Below are 17,198 nucleotides of genomic sequence, written 5' to 3' on the forward strand. Positions count from 1 at the left end.
AGCAATAGCATGTTTGGCAAGTTTGCACTAAAAAGGGCTGTTTCATTGATGACTTTGTCTTTCCATGTGATGCCAAGAATGCGTCAAATAAACTGGAGCTGTAAGTTATGGAGCCTTTGTTTTTGGTAGGTATAAGTTGTCCAGGCTTCGCCGTCACAGCAATGTGCTGAGGATGCAGGCCTTGTAGTTAAGCACCTTGGTCCTGTGGGTCCTTATGTTTTTTCCACGCCCATTTTGTTAGTCAGACAAAGTTGGTGACTGTCTTTCCAATGCATGTGCTGATGCATAAGCAATTATTAGGGAAATGTTAGACTGGCCAACAGAAGATGGATTACAATCTGATGATATGAAAATGCAATTTTAATATATTAGGATTGGTGAAGGAAGCTTGCAACAAACATAAAATATGAATACTTCTCAACTGGAGGCATTGGTTTAAAATGTGCAAGACTTTCAAAATGACTGAAAAGGGGTTTAGCTTTTAAGTATTGTGTGTATTTCTATTTACTACATACATTGTAGAATTTGGTACAATATAGATGTTGTATTTAAAGGGCTACATTTAAGAAAAATGCAGTAAAGCTATATGGAAGCATGCACTTATAATGCACTCAGTTCATTAGTTAATTAGGCTCTCTCTAGAAAAGAGAAGGCTAAAGGGTGACTCAACTGATGTCTTAAGATTATAAAAGGGTTTGATAAGGTAAATGTAGAGAAAATGTTGCTAGGGAGAGAAAATCAATCAGCTGTTGCTTGCTAATGAGAGACCCCTGCCAGAAAGTGCAAACATTGTTTGAAAACAGAAACTGATTTGGCTGTGAAGGACCCTATGTTGATTAGCCTACCAACACTCACTATCTGCGCTCATACATAAACAATGGCTATTTATGCAGCCTAACAGAGAAAGCTTTGTGCTTTTAATTCCATACCCAAGCAAGAGCTGAACTAGACTGTTGGCAAAAGCAAAATACCGCGGATGCTGGAAATCTAGAACAAAAACAAAAATACCTGGAAAAACTCAGCAGGTCTGACAGCATCAGCGGAGAGGGATACAGTTAACGTTTCGAGTCCAATTGACTCTTCATCAGAACTGTTGGCAACGTTGGTGTCATGTTTCACTTGGACATGATGACCTGATAATATATCCACACCATATTATTTTATTAATATATGATATATCCATAATAAGACTGCCTATTTCCATCTCTTTAACATCGCTCAATCCAGCCCTGTCTCAGTTTATCTGTTACTGAAACCGTCATCCATGCCTTTGCTACTTATAGATTTGACCATTGCAACACATTCCTGGCAGGCCCTCCACATTCTACCCTCTAAACTTGGGGCCTGTGCCCTTACTCGCACAAAGTCCTGTTTACTCATCACCCCTGTGTTTGCTGACCTACATTGGCTTCCAGTTGAGCAACAGCTCAGTTTTGTAATTCTCACCCTTGTTTTCAAATTCCTCCATGGCCTTTCCCTCCCTATCTCTGTAATCTCCTGCAGCCCCACTACTTTCTGAGATATCTTTGCTTATCTAATTCTGGCCTATTGAGTATCATTGGTGGCCGTGCCTTCAGTTGCCTAGGCTCAAAGCTCTGGAATACCTTCCCTAAACCTCTCTGCCTCTCGTTCCTCTTTTAAGATATTCCTTAGAACCTAACTCTTTGACCAGGCTTTTGGCTAAGTGCCCTAATATTACCTGGTGTGGCATGGCATCAAATTTTGCTTTATACACTCCTGTAAAGCACCTTAGTGATGTTTCATTACATTAATGGTACCATATAAATGCAAGTTGTTGTTGAGTCAGCACCTTCAGGAAAGAAGTAATACTTAAAAGACTGGCCCCCATTCTAGTTATGAATTCTATCTTTTATTTTAACAATGATGACACTTTTTCACTTCAAAAACAATACAGCTACTAAATCTGTGGCTGCCCTGAAAAAACCTTGAAATTTGTTAGAAAAGGACATTGAAACAAGCAATGCCATGGAGACGAGGGCAGACATAACCTGGGATCACCGATCCTTCGTTTATTTGCATTGTCCACTCATAACACAGGATTAATCATACCACAGATTATCTAAACGCTGGTCCTATACCTCTCCCACCCCTTCTATTTGTTGGGTTTTATTGCTCATCCTCCAGTTAGTTAGAGACTCCTAGTCAGCATAGAGATGTCCTGTTTGATTTCATAAAAATGATTGATGGTCTTCCTGTATAAATACCGGATTTGCAATCTTTCCATTTTAGGGAAGAGGTTATGAATTATTAGATCTGCATCTTGTTAGGAGAATCCAGAGAAGTGTTCTTTCCACATAATGATGCGGATATTGCAATTGCTTAAAATGCCCTGTTAATAACTTTATAGGGACAGTGATGCATGTTTAAAGCTTGTGTATACACCTTTTTTGTAACGTTTTCTGAAAATTGTGCATGCTAATTTTCAGGCTGAATATTACACCTGTATGCAAATCAACCCATGATAACCTTGCAGTAATCCCTTGCACAAAAATTATCTTACCACTCATTAGGTAACCTGCTTTAAGAATCCACAGCTTTAAAAAAAAAAGGAAATACTTGCCTGTTATAAGTAATTTTAATTTTTTCATAATTGCTTTCTTTCTTTAGTTTTTCTTGAAATATAGGTAGGTACACTGTTAGGTTTTAGTCTCAGTGAAATCTGTGTGAATGAAGAGTAAATTGCCCATAGACAGTTGAATTTTTTTTTAAATTTCAGCTAGTGAGAGTTAGAAGAAAGATTTTAGAAATTTGCTCCACAGGGTTACCTTACCTACAGTCTATGCCTTCAACTATATTTTGACAGTTGACATAGTAAAACCGAATGGGAAATTTTGATACTTAAAATCGTACATAACAAAAGTGTGATTAAATATTGTGACATCAGGAAGTAAGGTTTATGTACAGGAAATACAATATTTTTAATATATATAGATATATTCTATAGATCTATCCATGTTTACCCTTAATCTTTTGTACTGTAAAATAAAGATCTTACTTGGCTTATTTGAATTCTGTGTTAATTTGCTTTTAGGGAAGAGATTCTACAACGGAAACTGTGGGAAAGAGTCTCTACACATGTGATAGAGAACATTTACCTTCCTGCTGCTCAATCTGTGAATTCAGGCACATTCAATACCACTGTAGACATCAAGCTCAAACAATGGACTGACAAACAACTGCCTCACAAAGCAGTAGAGGTTTGAATCAGCTTGCAAGTGTGCGCTCATTCTTGTGTCACTTAACCTACATTTTAAGTTGAGCTAGTGATTATTTTGGGGGATGAAATTGAAGCTTAACAACTAATAATGTAAGAGAGCTGAAGGAAATACATTTACAAAGAACTTTTTCTCTTTTGCACAATTTGTCCCTGAATGAGAATCTTTCTATTGTATGGTACTTTTATTGCTTCAATCTAACAGAGCAAAGCATGTCCTGTGCAGTGAATTATTTTTGACACATAGGACCTTAATTCCGAGCTCCCCAGTGTCAGATTGGGTGTGGGAGGAGTGCCCCAAAGTGCTGGGGAATCCCCTTCAGAGATTTCCAGGTAGGGTTTGCACGGGCATTTGCCTTGCACTGGGAACCATCCGAAATTGCAGTTTAAATTGCAAACTTAAGATGTTTTGTACTGGGTTACACCAATAGTTACCCAGTAAAAGTTAGAAGAACTAAAACCACTTCAAACTTCTAGGTAGCTATTGTACACCACCCTCGCACCACCCCCGAACCTCCAGGGCACTCACCACAACCCTGACCCCGCAGGGGTCTCCCCTCAACTACCCCCCACACGGGACACCCCAACATCTCACCCCCTAGGACTCTCCCTTAATTTCCCCCTTGACCTGCGATACCCCTCCTAAGCTCCGACCCACCCTTCTCTGACCTCCAATTCCTCCCCACCCCAACCCTGCCTCCCAAATCCTATCTATTTAACTTACCTTCTCCCTGGCCTGTCAAAGACCTCTAAACTTCAATGGACCTTTGAGCTTACCTGGTTTATGGCACTTAGTGCTGTAAAAAAGAGGGTGTGGCCTCCTTCCCTTTGACTCTCCTGCATTTTGACACTGGGCCCCGGCAACACGTTGCACCGTCTGGATCTCGCCCGGCCTGAGTCAGAAATTCAGGCGAGACGGGCTGAGAATAAAATTAGCATAAGTAATTGGGCACAGAGTTGCAATCCGATGCTGATCGCCACTCTGAGGAAGTTCAGGCCCATAGTCTTCCTTGCTGTTTGCCACTGCTGCATGCTGTCTTACTTTCTATTCTTTCAACCTGTATCTGTGCTATTTGTTCTTGTTCCCAGCCCTATTCCCCTGCCACCTCTAGTAACGTTAAACCAACCAGGAGTATAAGTTCATAGTTAATGTCACCCTTAACAGAGCAACTAGCTTTCCTGTGAATCTATACAGTGTGTATTGTCCTTCTCAGATAAGCACAATTCTGTTCTCTCCCGGTGCCTTGCCATTTCTTTTTAATAGGAGTTGTTGTTGATAGAGATAGGGGTCTTTGCTGGAGCTAAAACCAGTTTTCTCCCACTGGTGTTCCTGTTAAGACTGATCACGTGAAACAGATTGAATCTTTCTGATTTGTGTGGCTTAGTATCACCATGTGGTATGTCCAGCAATTGAGCAATTGGTACCTTAAGCATGCTATGTTTGGAAAGGTTGAAGAAAACCGATATCCGTCAATTGAGGCACCTTTCCATTTCCCTTCAGATCAGCTGTTTGCTTCTCCAGACCATTGACTGAGACCAGTGATGGGCAGCCCGAGGGAATGTCATGAAAACTGGGATTTGTAGAGTTAATAATTGAATTCAATGAAGCTCAAAAGATTGGGACTTAATTTGATCACCCAGCGGACAGTTCTCCAAAATTCACAAAGTGTTTTAGTTAAGCTTTTTAACTGCAGTTTTAATGCCTATTGCAATATCTATAATACTTTTCTCATTTTGAGCATTTTATTTAAAATATGTACAAAATATAAATGTCTCCTCTGCTCAGGGATCTAACAGAGTATATGTGCAATTGATGTTAAAGACAGTAAATCAAGTGTGATATGTATAAATGCAAGTTGTTGAGTAACTACCCCAAAATCAATGATTTTGTTAGGATTTTAGTCTCCATATTTATACTAGTACATTCTTGTTTGCAGGTTGCTTGGGAAACCTTGGAGGATGAATTTGCTCGATTTATGTCAGAGCACAAAGGGAAGGACCATGATGACATCTTTGACAAACTAAAACAAGCTGTTAAAGATGAAAGTATAAAACGTCACCGATGGAATGAGCAGGCTGAAGACAGTCTGGTATAGCATCACCTGGTTTTGTAATAATTGTTATGACTTCAAAAAAACTCTCGGAATTAAATTGGTGTAATTAAGGGGGAGAATCAGTCCAGATTTGCACTAAGTGGCCTCGATGGCGGGTTTTCATGCCGTATCGTCCCAAACCTACTGCATTACTTATGCATTCCCGGGAAACACCCCTTTTCCGTGACAGGTGGGCTCTCATTTGCCCGCCCCACCATCACCTCGCTGCTTCATCATGCAGGGCGCCATGTTTAAAATCCAGCCGCGAGCACACATCTTAGTGCTTCCAGCACATGACTACTGCGGGGAAGATGTCCACAAAAGGCAAAAAGACAGCAGTCCCCAGGTTTAATGACACATCATTGGAATGCCATGGAGGCCCACCGTGATGTCCTCTACCTCCGCTCTGCCCGCAGGACGGGCAGCGGCATCACCAATCCAGCATGGTAGGGGTGGTCGGTGCCAGTGATGCACAGGAGAGCTTAACCATCCAATACAGATAGAGGATGAATGATCTCTTCTGTGCAGCCAGGGTATGGCAAACATCTCATCACCCTAAACACTCACACTCAAGCCCATCACACATTCACTGGCATCTCACTCACTGCCACCACCCATTTTCACACTCTCACATGTTCACCTGGCCTCATCTTCTCTGGAGACTCCCTCCTCTGCCCTCACCATCTTGAGGCCACTTACACATATCAACAGGTGCCCCCATACACTCCCTAGGTTACCCTCCTTCCCCAGTACAGACCTTGTCCTGCAGCCTCTTCCCTTGCCTGAGGCCACTTCTCCCCTTCCCCATGCAAGACCTTGCCCTGCAGCCATTGAAAAGCCACCCACATATGGCTGATCTGGTAGGCAGCGACCTACCATGAACTCCCCTAAAAGTGATGTGCTGTCTGTGAAGTCTGGCGCTGATGACTGCGACTGCTGACCGAAGCAAGGTAGGCAAACAAGCCTTGAAGTCCCAAGCGAAGTGTAGCCTACCAGGTGCACGTCACTTACGTGCTGTTGTGAAATACGTCGGTCTGTTTTCCCCGCCGACGTGGACGGCTGATCCAGCTGTGGGGGGTGCGGGGATGAGTCTGACGGGCTGGCCTTAAAATGATATGCTGATGTTTTACAATGAGGTTCCCGACGTCCGATGGCGGGAAACGTGACCTGCCATCAGTGGGCTGAGGGGACGATTGCAAACTGGTTTCATGCCTTTGTGAAACTGACCACGCCATATTGTCCACTCACGCCACTGAACACGCCCGATGCCAGTGGACACGGAAAATCCCGACCAAGGAATTTCAAATTATTGTGGCATTGCAAGTTTAATTTAACAGTTTGTATACTTACTTTATTTTTACTTTTCATAATTGTATGATCAGCATTCCTATTATATTATTACAGTAATATAAAACTAAAAATCCTGACTAAGAAACGATAGCTATTTTAGAACTTCTGTTTTATCATTTAAAGTTTTGTCTCATTTCATATGGAGACATTCTAGATCAAAAGGCTTTAATGTATTTTTAATATCAACATTAAATGTGCCACATAATCTCATTTGTTATTTTGTGTCATTCAAAATGTAAGTATCCTAAAATATATTTAATATTAATATTACACTACTTGGCAGATCAGTATCTCAAGTAGGAAAGTTGCGCTGCCAAATACAGATTTGAGTAACATTGATAAGTATCATGGCTCACAATTGGTTGAGTTTTGTTGATGATTAGTTGAGCTGCTGGAGTTTGCACCTCATGGTACCTGAGTTCTATACTGTAACTTGGGAATCAATAAGAATCAGATCCTTCCCAGGAAAACTTTCTTTTTGTCACCCAGTGGAGAACAGTATCTCTAAGCAGAGGAATCTGAGAATTGCAGTTTGGCCTCCTGGCTAGGGGAAAGTAGAAAATAAAATAAATAAAAAAGAAGTTTGTAAAATATTCAGCTGCAAAAACAGCTCAATTTGCCATGCGTATAAAAATTCAGAAATAATCCTTTTTGCATATATCTGACACAATGCTTAAAATTCTCAACAGTAGAATGCGTTCTAGATTTAATTTGGAGAGAGGCATCAGATTTTCACATCCACAGAATGTGTTTTTGTAGATAAATTTTATAAATTGTAGGTCTTTTATACTCTTGAAAGAACTGGTTTTGAACTCTCAGATATCAACCATATCTTCAATGTGTAAGCGTGCTGAAAATGCAAGAGATTTGATTTGCCATCTATCCCCTATCCTTATTTAATTATTGCCTTTGTGTTTCTGTAGCGAGTCATCCAGCACAATGCTTTAGAAGATCGTTCCATATCTGATAAACAGCAGTGGGATGCGGCTATCCATTTTCTGGAAGAAACGTTGCAAGCCCGTCTTCGAGACAGTATGTTTGCGGAATTTCATGTGGCTTTAGTTCCTTATATTCATAATTACGTCATTGTCTTAAAAGCCAGGATATATTTTTCTTGGTTGATTTTATGATCTAAAACAAATCAAAATATTAAGGGCCATATTTTTTTTAATACATTTCTTTGACGGTCTTATCCTATGTACATATTAATGTGCCTATGGTAGCATTTCTGTTTATGCATACATCCAACGTTACACCAAAATTCCCTGCAAACAAATAGAACATCTAATTTAATACTGATTGAGGCAAGAGCAAAAATGTAGAAGAGAGGATTTTAAAATGTTAAACAGTTATCCTTGGCTCTAGATGTTTGCTTCATGTTTGCAGATCTCCTTTCTATTTTAACTCTACTGTTCAGTGGCCTATAATCCACACCAAGAATTGTACAGTTTGCTTCCTATTTCTTAACTCTAACCATATGGATTCTGTCTTAACACAATATTCCTGGGGCATCATTGCCTTCTAGTGATGCAACAAAACGTTTCATTAACACTCTGCCCTCCCCCAGATTTTATTGGCACTCCTCCTGTATTCCTTAAAAATCAACAATATTAATCTCCCAGCCCAGTTCTTTCAAAAGTTAAGCCAAATTTCTATTATAGCTACAATATATTACCCTCTAGAACGCTCTAACTTTACAATTTTGTTTTCTTTCACATTTCACTCAGAGCTGACTCTATTTTATTATATATTATCTATTATATTATATATTATCTATTTTATTATATATTACCTTTTTTCCTGGTTTTCTTATTTAATGTTTTAATACTTATTACTATACCATAACCTATTTCTTTCCATTTCCCCTCTATTTATTTCAGAGAAGCTTGTTGCTTTTATTCCAATAGGCTCATTAATTCTACGGCATATATTCAAATCTGGACCCTCCCTTTGGCACATTGATTTAAACCCTCTTTCACTGCATTGTTTATCCTATTGACAAGAACTTTGGACTCTTTCTGTTCAGGTGATGACCATTTCTTTGGTAAAGCCTTTCCTTGTTCCAAAGATTGCTCCGATGCCAAAAGAATGTGAATGTTTTCCTCCTTCAACTTCCTCCTATTCTGTTTTCATGTGAGCCTTGAGTAGAGTCTAACCAGCAAATAGAAAAGAACATCATTGCCATTGTTCTGTGTCAGTAAAAGGCCAATGCAAAACCCAACACACCACTTAGGTTCATACTGATGCGTCTTTTAAAACCAGAAAGCTATTGAAATTACAGTAACTTCAACACTGAAAATTAAGGAAAATTGATTTTTCTTAAAGGTTCATAAAATCTGCCCAATAAAATATCTGCTCAATCGTTTCTTGAGAAAGGGAAATGAAGAGATGAACGTTCATGAAGTAAAATTCTTTTAAGGTCATGCAGCAGCTATGCTTGAAAAGGAAGAGAACCAATTTGGTCTTAGATTTTTGCTCGTCCAGCTTAAATTTAAAGAACAAACGAGAATGACTCCATGTTTTCTTATCATGTAAAATGCCATAATTTAAGTCATGTTCAAAGAAGTATTTAACACAAAGAGAATAGCTAAACATGAGAGAGATCATGCTAATCATATGTTCCTCATTTTGTTAATAGCTGAGTCTGTAATTCATGATATGGTGGGGCCAGATTGGCAAGAAAGATGGTTCTACTGGAAATCACGTTCTCCAGAACAGGTGAGATAAAGACATTTGGTGCATACAGCATGTGTGAATTCCCCAGTTTCCTGCAAGCTGAAATTATTTGCATAAGGACTAACTGAGCAGAGAATGAGGGCAGGCTTGTCACTGCATTTCCAGAGTTTAAAAGGAGTTGGAAGTAGATGAATATTGAGAATATGAATATTATCTTCTAAATATTGTCTTAGCACAATTGCATACTTTGTAGAAGTTACTGAGATTGAAAGGTGAGAACAAGTATTTTTTTCTTTGCTTAAGCCCCAACAACCATTATTGGATTACTTAGCTCCTCAGCATATTTTTTGGAAAAGTGAAAAATGAAAGTAATTTAATGGACGGAGTTTTGGCAAATTCAAGATTCGATGCTAAAAGGACATTTATACTTCGTTACGATCCCAGCTGATGTTAATACTGGACAAGTCAGATCCCAGAGTGAAACCTGGCTTGATAGTGTTACAAGTATAAAAGGGGGTGTTTGTCATTTCAAACTGTTCCAATTTAGCTGTACACTGCCTAACATTGGAATCCAAATTGCTCTTTTAAACTGTTTGAATTCAATAGAGATATAACCATCAGGCAAAGACTCAGACACCACATCAGTAAATAGTATCAAAGTTTATTGATTATAAGCAAGCTTTAGAAACTTATCAACTAACTAACAGAGACAGAGTATAGGTAAAGTATACTTATCAATGAAAATCTGCCAGCTCCATGCTTTTGAATGGGTGATCAATCCAATAGAAGTGGGTAGCAACTTGAACACCTCACGCTGACAGAGAAACAGCCACTGCCTCCGAGAAGCACTACACCTTCCTGGGATTTCTACTGGAAGGAAATCCATCACTCAATCAGTCCCAGCACTAACTACTCATCTGCCCTGAAGTTGATTGGAAATGACCTTTGCGCTGTTAGATACTCAACTATCCCCGAAAATCTAAACCAATTCTTCAACACTTGACGTACACAGAGATGATTCCCGTCCCTTTTTTTATACTTAAAAGATGTAAGCCCACCTTAGCCAAATTGCAGGAAATGGCTAATTGGTCTATAATTTGTCAATAATGTGATAAGAGTTAGCTGCATTGGTTCTAGCTAATTACACAAATTGTCTTAAACTTAAGACAGCCTTCCTTTAAGATATATCTCTTATCTTGATGTCTTTACAGAGGTCCCATTCATTCAGACTGACTCACAATCAAGGATAGTGTGTGTTCCTGATAGGGAGGGAGTCCAAAGCTTATGCCATTGAGCATCCCATCTGGCTCACTAATGTCCTTTAGGGAAGGAATCTGCTGTCCTTACCTGGTCTGGCCTACATGTGACTACAGATCCACAGCAATGTGGTTAACTCTTAACTTCCCTCTAAACAAGGGCAATTAGGGATGGGCCTAGCCAGTGACACCCACATCCGATGAATGAATAAAAAAAACTTTCCCGGCTGTTACAGCATTTTAATTTTCTCATAAGAAAAACTAATGGAGAAATACAGAAATAACAAAGTGACTTCTAATTAACTACTGATTATTAATTGCTTATCCTTCAATTGTAACTTAACTGAGGCACACTGTTGGTCAATCATCTGTTGCTAGTAAGTGACTACTTCGTAGTACTGTTTTGGGTTAGTTTGTTGTAAAAGGTTAGCAACATCAAAATAGTTTATTATCTCAGTGCTAGCACAAAATGACATTTAACCTTGTTAGCTTATTACAATGAATATAACTTAAATTAACCTGAAAATGGTTGGGTTACACTAAAATCTAGTACCCAGACTTGCTTACGATAGAACTTAACTTTTTTTTAGAAACCGTGGAGGAAAGTTACTGAACAAATTCACACGTGTCTCCTGATGAACTTTTAACACAAAGAATAAAATATTTATTCAACCAGAAATGAACTATATTACACCAGACATAAAGATTGGAAAGACCTCAATACAAACACAAGATGATTCAATTTCCCAATAACCTTTTACCCGGCAATATCTTTGCAGACACATAAACCAGTGAAGAGTTACCACTAGCTTGACACAAAGGCTTCTTGCTTGGGACTGGCACATGTGCAAATGGTTTTCTTCTGGTGAATTATTGAGCATTCACTTGATGCCTCTCACCCAACTCTTAATTCTCCCCGAGATACCCAAAATTGACAGCACTTAAATTTCACTGTTTCAGCAGCAACACCATTAAGTTGATCACATTACTGAGTCCCATAACTGACCATTCAGTTAACTACTGTCCCACTAGCCTTGTAATTTTTCTTAGAGAGCTGAGAAATCCTATCTACACTCTCTGACATGCACTGACCGAACTGCCTCTCAGCTCTTGCCTTTCTCTGTGTCATTTCACCACTGTTGTTAGGCAACAGTAAGGTTTTTCTTCTTTGCTTTTGAACCCTTGAACTCTCAAACCCCTCAACCCATCTCTTGAACCTTGGGGATTGTGAAACCTCATTAAAAATGGAGATGTATATTATACATTGTTCACCACAACTTAACCTACATGAAAAGGACACACAGTGTTGAGTGACATTTTTTCTATAATTAGTACAAGCATATTCCATATTAGTTGTTGAGTGCAAGTATGCTCTCTGAAGGTATAAGAAAGTACACAAAACTGTGTGTGGAGAGACTGCACCAGGAATTTGCTCTAAATTAGAGTATTAATGTATATTGCTGGTTGCTGTTTAAACTTCTATATTGTGTACTTTAAGTTTGTATTTTTATATCTATTGTTATGATCCTTGGCCAGCACCCCATGTTTTTGAATATCTACCTTGTCCTCTAACAATCAGAGTAAATATAAGCTACATGTGAATTAACAGACAAACTGGTCATATACACCACACTGTACACTAAATTGCAAATGCGACCAAGACAGAGCCCATGGATTTCTCAACAATCCACCCAGATGTCAATGAACACTGAGTTAACCAACCTCACTGAAACTTCATCTCTCTCACGAGGAATTCCAGTCTTCACCTTTGAAGATCTAAGTCTCCAAAAGTCACTCCAACTCAGACGGCATCAACGAGAGCCCACCCTGCAGGGGTTTCAGTCTTGCCTTCCGAGATCCCGTTCTATTGGATTCCCAAATATACACTCAACCACCAACTCTCAAGCACAACTTCAGCTCTTCGTCCGTGCGGAACACTGCTCCAAAGGGGTGCCTTCATTCCAGCAGCTTGCAGCATGGAGTCGCCAACCTTCTGCTGCCTTCTTGGATCTTCAGGGGTTCTCCTGAGCCCTCTTCACTTACCGGGGATTCTGATTATCCCTCTTCACTTACCGGGGATTCTGATTATCCCTCTTCACTTACCGGAGCTTCTGCTCAGCCGCCTTCACTTACCGGGTCTTTTGATTATCCCTTTTTATTTACCAGAGCTTCTGCTTAGCCTTCTTCACTTACCGGGGCTTCTCCTGGACCCCCTTCACTTAAAGTCTGCTAACTGCAACACTTTTTCTGCATTTTAACTTAACTGGCACCTCTTCCTGTCCCTGTCACCAGTCTGGGACTTTTCCTTTGAGACCTTTCCCTGCCCCCGCTCCCTGTCCCCTGCCTGGGACACTTGTTTTCAATGGCGCACAGCTCCCAGTTGCATGATCTGGGTTTTCATGCCATTTTCTTCTTACACAGCTGCACTGGCCCCAAATAACATAAAAATGCAGAACTGCGCATGTTTGCCCGCTTCTGGTCTGTGCACGCACGGAAACTCCGAGGTCTGTTGGGACTTGGAGTTCCTGGCCTCCCACTCTCCAACGAGGCAAGTGTAGTTTTCATAACATTGTAATAACTTAAGCTAAAGTTTAAAGAATTGCAATGGTAGGACAGTGGTGATTTGTGCAAATCTCATAATATGAGAGTTCCTTGATGGCTTGAACATTCAAGACAGGATTCATCAAAGCTGCATTTATTCAAGCTTAAAGTTTGCGAACCTTGTGGAATTGCAGATCATGCTCTATCGCATATGAGGGGTAAAAGGGTTTTTGGAACAGGCATTCCAAGAGTCATCAGACAAGCAAACAATGAGAAAGAGTTGGAAGCAAACTGCCATATCAAGGCAGAAAAAGGAGTAAGAATGAAGGGCGGGTCTACTGATGACATTGCCTAGCTAAATATTTGTTCCAAGAGTAGCAACTTGGTTGAGTGGGGTGACAGTTGCCACCAGTGTCATAGCACTTTTAATATATAGTTGCTTCCCAGAAACTAGAGATGAATGTTGGAGTGCAGTTGTAGTGAGTTGTGGGCAGTAGTTGCAGTTACTATTTGGAACTCACATTTAGCATGTTACATCATATCTGCCAGTGCAGATTCTTTTTGGGCAGCAGGTGGCATGTATCAGAAGTAATAGTTCAGGCCAGAACAAATGACTTGGGAAAGAATAAGGTTTAGGACCCGTAGAATGAGTTCCAGAAATTAGGATGTGAATTAAGGAAGCAGGATGTCAAAAATAGTACATCTCAGGATTGCTACCAATGCCATCTGTTGGACAAATAAGGAACAATCAGATTAACAAGTAAATTAGTAAGACTAGGGATGTGACCTGGATTTTGAAGTCACTTGCAAAGTACATGCTGTTCTTTACACCTTCACCTATCCACAAAGTTTCTGTGGGCTTTTGCAGTACAATTTGCTATTATCAGACAGTTAAAGCAACGCCACACCCTCTACAGGTATCTGGGACCTGTGTGAAAGGGGAAGCAACAGTGTCTCTCCTCAATCAATTGATTGAAGAATTGTTACTGGGGCATGCAGAGTCTAAAAAAGAATTGCAAGTTAGAACATTTAGTTTAGTGTAAACCAGATGCGGAACGCAAAATAGAGAGAAAAGGAAAGATGGAATAAAGAGATAAAAGTAAAACAAATTTTTTTTTAAAATCGCCCAGCAATAATTAAAAGTTGTAAAAAGAAATTTGCAGTGCCAGTATTAATTAAGGCACCACTGACTTACACTTGAATGGACAAGCCCTAATTTTCCTGGCCTGTTTAATGGGCATTGTGGATAAGTACTACAAATTCACACCCTTCAAATCTTTGAATGCTGCATCTCTGTGAGACACCAGTGTTTCTTTCACTCATTCATAGGATGTGGGTGTCGCTGGGCAGGGCCAGCATTTAGTGTCCATCCCTAATTGCTCTCGAGAAGGTGGTGGTGAGACACCTTATTGAGCCACTGCAATCTGCATGATAAAGCTACTTCCACAAGGCTGTTAGGTAGGGAGTTCCAGGATTTTAACGCAGTGAAGATGAAGGGGTGGTGATGTATTTCCAAGTCAGAATGGTGTGTGACTTGACAAACTTGCAACTGGTAGTGTTCTTATGCACACGTTGTCCTTGTTCTATGTGGTTGTGGGTTTGTAAGGTGCTGTCAGAGGAGGCTTAGTGAGTTGCTGCAGTGTATCTTGTAAACTATACTGCAGCTATGGTGCTTCGGTGGTACAGGCAGAGAATGTTTAAGGTGGTGGATGGGATGCTTTCTCCTGAATAGTATTAAGTTTCTTGGGTGATGTTGGAGCTGCTCTCATTCAAGCAAGCGGAGAGAATTTAAGCACAGTGCAAAGTTGTGCCTTGTAAATGGTTGAAAAGCTTTAGGAGCCAGGAAGTATGTCGCTGCAAAATTCCTAATCTCTGACCTGCTCTTGTAGGCACAGTATTTATGTGGCTGGTCCAGTTCAGTTTCTGGTCAATGGCAACCCCAGAGTGTTGAATGTGGGGGCATTCGGTGATGGTAATGCTGTTGTATATCAAAGGTAGGGGCTAGACAATTGCTTGTTGGAAATGGTCAGTGCTTTGCACTTTTGTGGCACAAATGTTACTTGCTACTTATCAGTCCAAGCCTGAATGTTGTCCAGGTCTTGTTGCATGCAGTCACGGACTGCTTCATTCTCTGAGGAGTTGTGAATTCATCAGCAACACTGTGCAGTCATCAGCAAACATCCACACTCCTGACCTTATGACATGGGGGGGAAGGAAATTAATGAAGTAGCTGAAGATGGTTAGGTCTCAGGCACCCCCTTGAAGAACTCCTGCAGTGATGTCCTGGGGCTGAGATGAATGCCCTCTAACATCCACAACAGCCTTCCTTTATGCTAGGTAAGTCTCCAGCTAGGAGGGTTTTTTCCCTGATTCCCATTGACTTCAATTTTGCTAAGGCTCCTTAATGCCACACTTGATCAAATCCTGTTATAATGTTATAGACAGTCTCCCTCACCTCGGCTCTGGAATCCTGCTCTTTTGTTTATATTTGAACCAAACTATAATGAGGTCAGGAGTCCAGCGGCCCTGGGGGAACCCAAATTAAACATCGCTGAGCAGATTCTCAGCACGGATGTGCTGCTTAACAACACTGCCAGTGACACCTTCCATTGCTTTGCTCATGATTAAAGTAGCCTGATGGGGTAGTAGTTGGCCAGATTGGACCTGCCCTGCTTTTTGATGATAGGGCAATTTTCCAATTTGTCAGGCAGATATCAGTATTATAGCTGTACTGGTACATATTGGCTAAAGACGGGGCTAGTTCTGGATCAGAGGTCGTCAACACTACAGCTGGGATATTGTTAGGGCCCATAGCCTTGTCTATATCCAGTGGACTCAGCTGTTTCTTGATATCATGTGAAGTGAATCAAATTGTGATGGTGCAGCCCTCGGGAGGAGGTCAAGATGGATCACCCACTTGGCACTTCTGGCTGAAAATGGTTGCAAACACTTAACCTTGTCTTTTGCTCTCGTGCTGGTTACCATCATCATTGAGGATAGGGATGTCCATGACATATGGCAGTACTGCAGAGCTTTGATCTGATCTGCTGGTTGTGGAATTAGCTCTGCCTATCGCATGTGCTTTTGATGTTTAGCTTGTATGTAGCTTCACCAGGTTGGCACCACCTCATTTTTAGGTGCACCTGGCACACTTCCTGCTTTACTTTCTTGCACTCCTCATTGAACCAGGGTTGGTCCCTTGCTTGGTGGTAATGGTAGAGTGAGGGATATGCCCAGTCATGAGGTTACAGATTGTAGTAGAAAGCAATTCTGCTGCTCCTGTTGATGCACAGCGGCTCTTGGATGTGCAGTTTTAAACTGCCATATCTATTCTGAATTTATCCCATTTAGCATGGTATCAGTGTCACACAATACGATGGAGGATGTGAAGTTGGGAAGATGGGACTTTGTCCCCGACAAGGGCTGTGCAGTTGTCACTCCAAGTAATACTGTCATGATAGATGCATTTGAGAAAGGTAGATTGGTGAGGATGAGGTGAAGTAGGTTTTGCCCTTGTATTCCATTTCCCTCTACCACAGACCCCGTCTGGCAGCTACGTCATTCAAGATTCATCCAATTCTGTCATTAGCAGTGTTACCGAGCCATTGTTGGTGATGAAAATTGGTACAGTGTGTTCTGTACCCTTGCTATTCTCATTGCTTCTTCCAAGCAGAGGTGAACATGGAGAAACACAGATTCATCAGCTGAGGGAGAATGGTGGGTGATGATCAAATTTCCTTGCCCATGTTTGACCCAATGTTTGGCTGCTTGGACTGCAGAGTGAATGTTGAAGACTTCCAGGTCCATTCCCTCCCAACTATATACCATTGTGCCACCACCTCTGGTGGCTGTCTTGCTGGTGGGACCATACATAGCACATTTGAGATGTTGGCTAAGAAGTATGAGTCTGAGAGTAGGACAATGCCATAGTGTTGCTTGGTTAACCTGTGAGACAGCTGTGCCAATTTTGGCACATGCCCAGAGATGTTAGTGAGGAGGACTTTGCAGGGTTAGATCAACCCTGGATGGTCCTTCCAGTTAATTCTT

At 40.8% G+C, this 17,198-nt stretch overlaps 1 protein-coding gene across 8 annotated transcripts in view; it reads left to right on the forward strand.

Moving 5' to 3' along the window:
* The window catches only part of opa1 (OPA1 mitochondrial dynamin like GTPase), a 133,233-nt gene that overhangs the window by 69,916 nt on the left and 46,119 nt on the right, over window positions 1–17,198 (forward strand). For all 8 annotated transcript variants that reach the window (XM_078563877.1, XM_078563875.1, XM_078563879.1 and 5 more), the window contains 4 exons: window positions 3,053–3,218; window positions 5,173–5,325; window positions 7,602–7,710; window positions 9,317–9,396. In XM_078563877.1, the coding sequence (XP_078420003.1) occupies window positions 3,053–3,218; window positions 5,173–5,325; window positions 7,602–7,710; window positions 9,317–9,396 (508 nt within the window). The remainder of the gene's footprint in view (window positions 1–3,052; window positions 3,219–5,172; window positions 5,326–7,601; window positions 7,711–9,316; window positions 9,397–17,198) is intronic.

The sequence above is a fragment of the Cetorhinus maximus genome, chromosome 19, assembly GCF_964194155.1.
Source record: "Cetorhinus maximus chromosome 19, sCetMax3.hap1.1, whole genome shotgun sequence".
Classification (NCBI taxonomy): domain Eukaryota; kingdom Metazoa; phylum Chordata; class Chondrichthyes; order Lamniformes; family Cetorhinidae; genus Cetorhinus; species Cetorhinus maximus.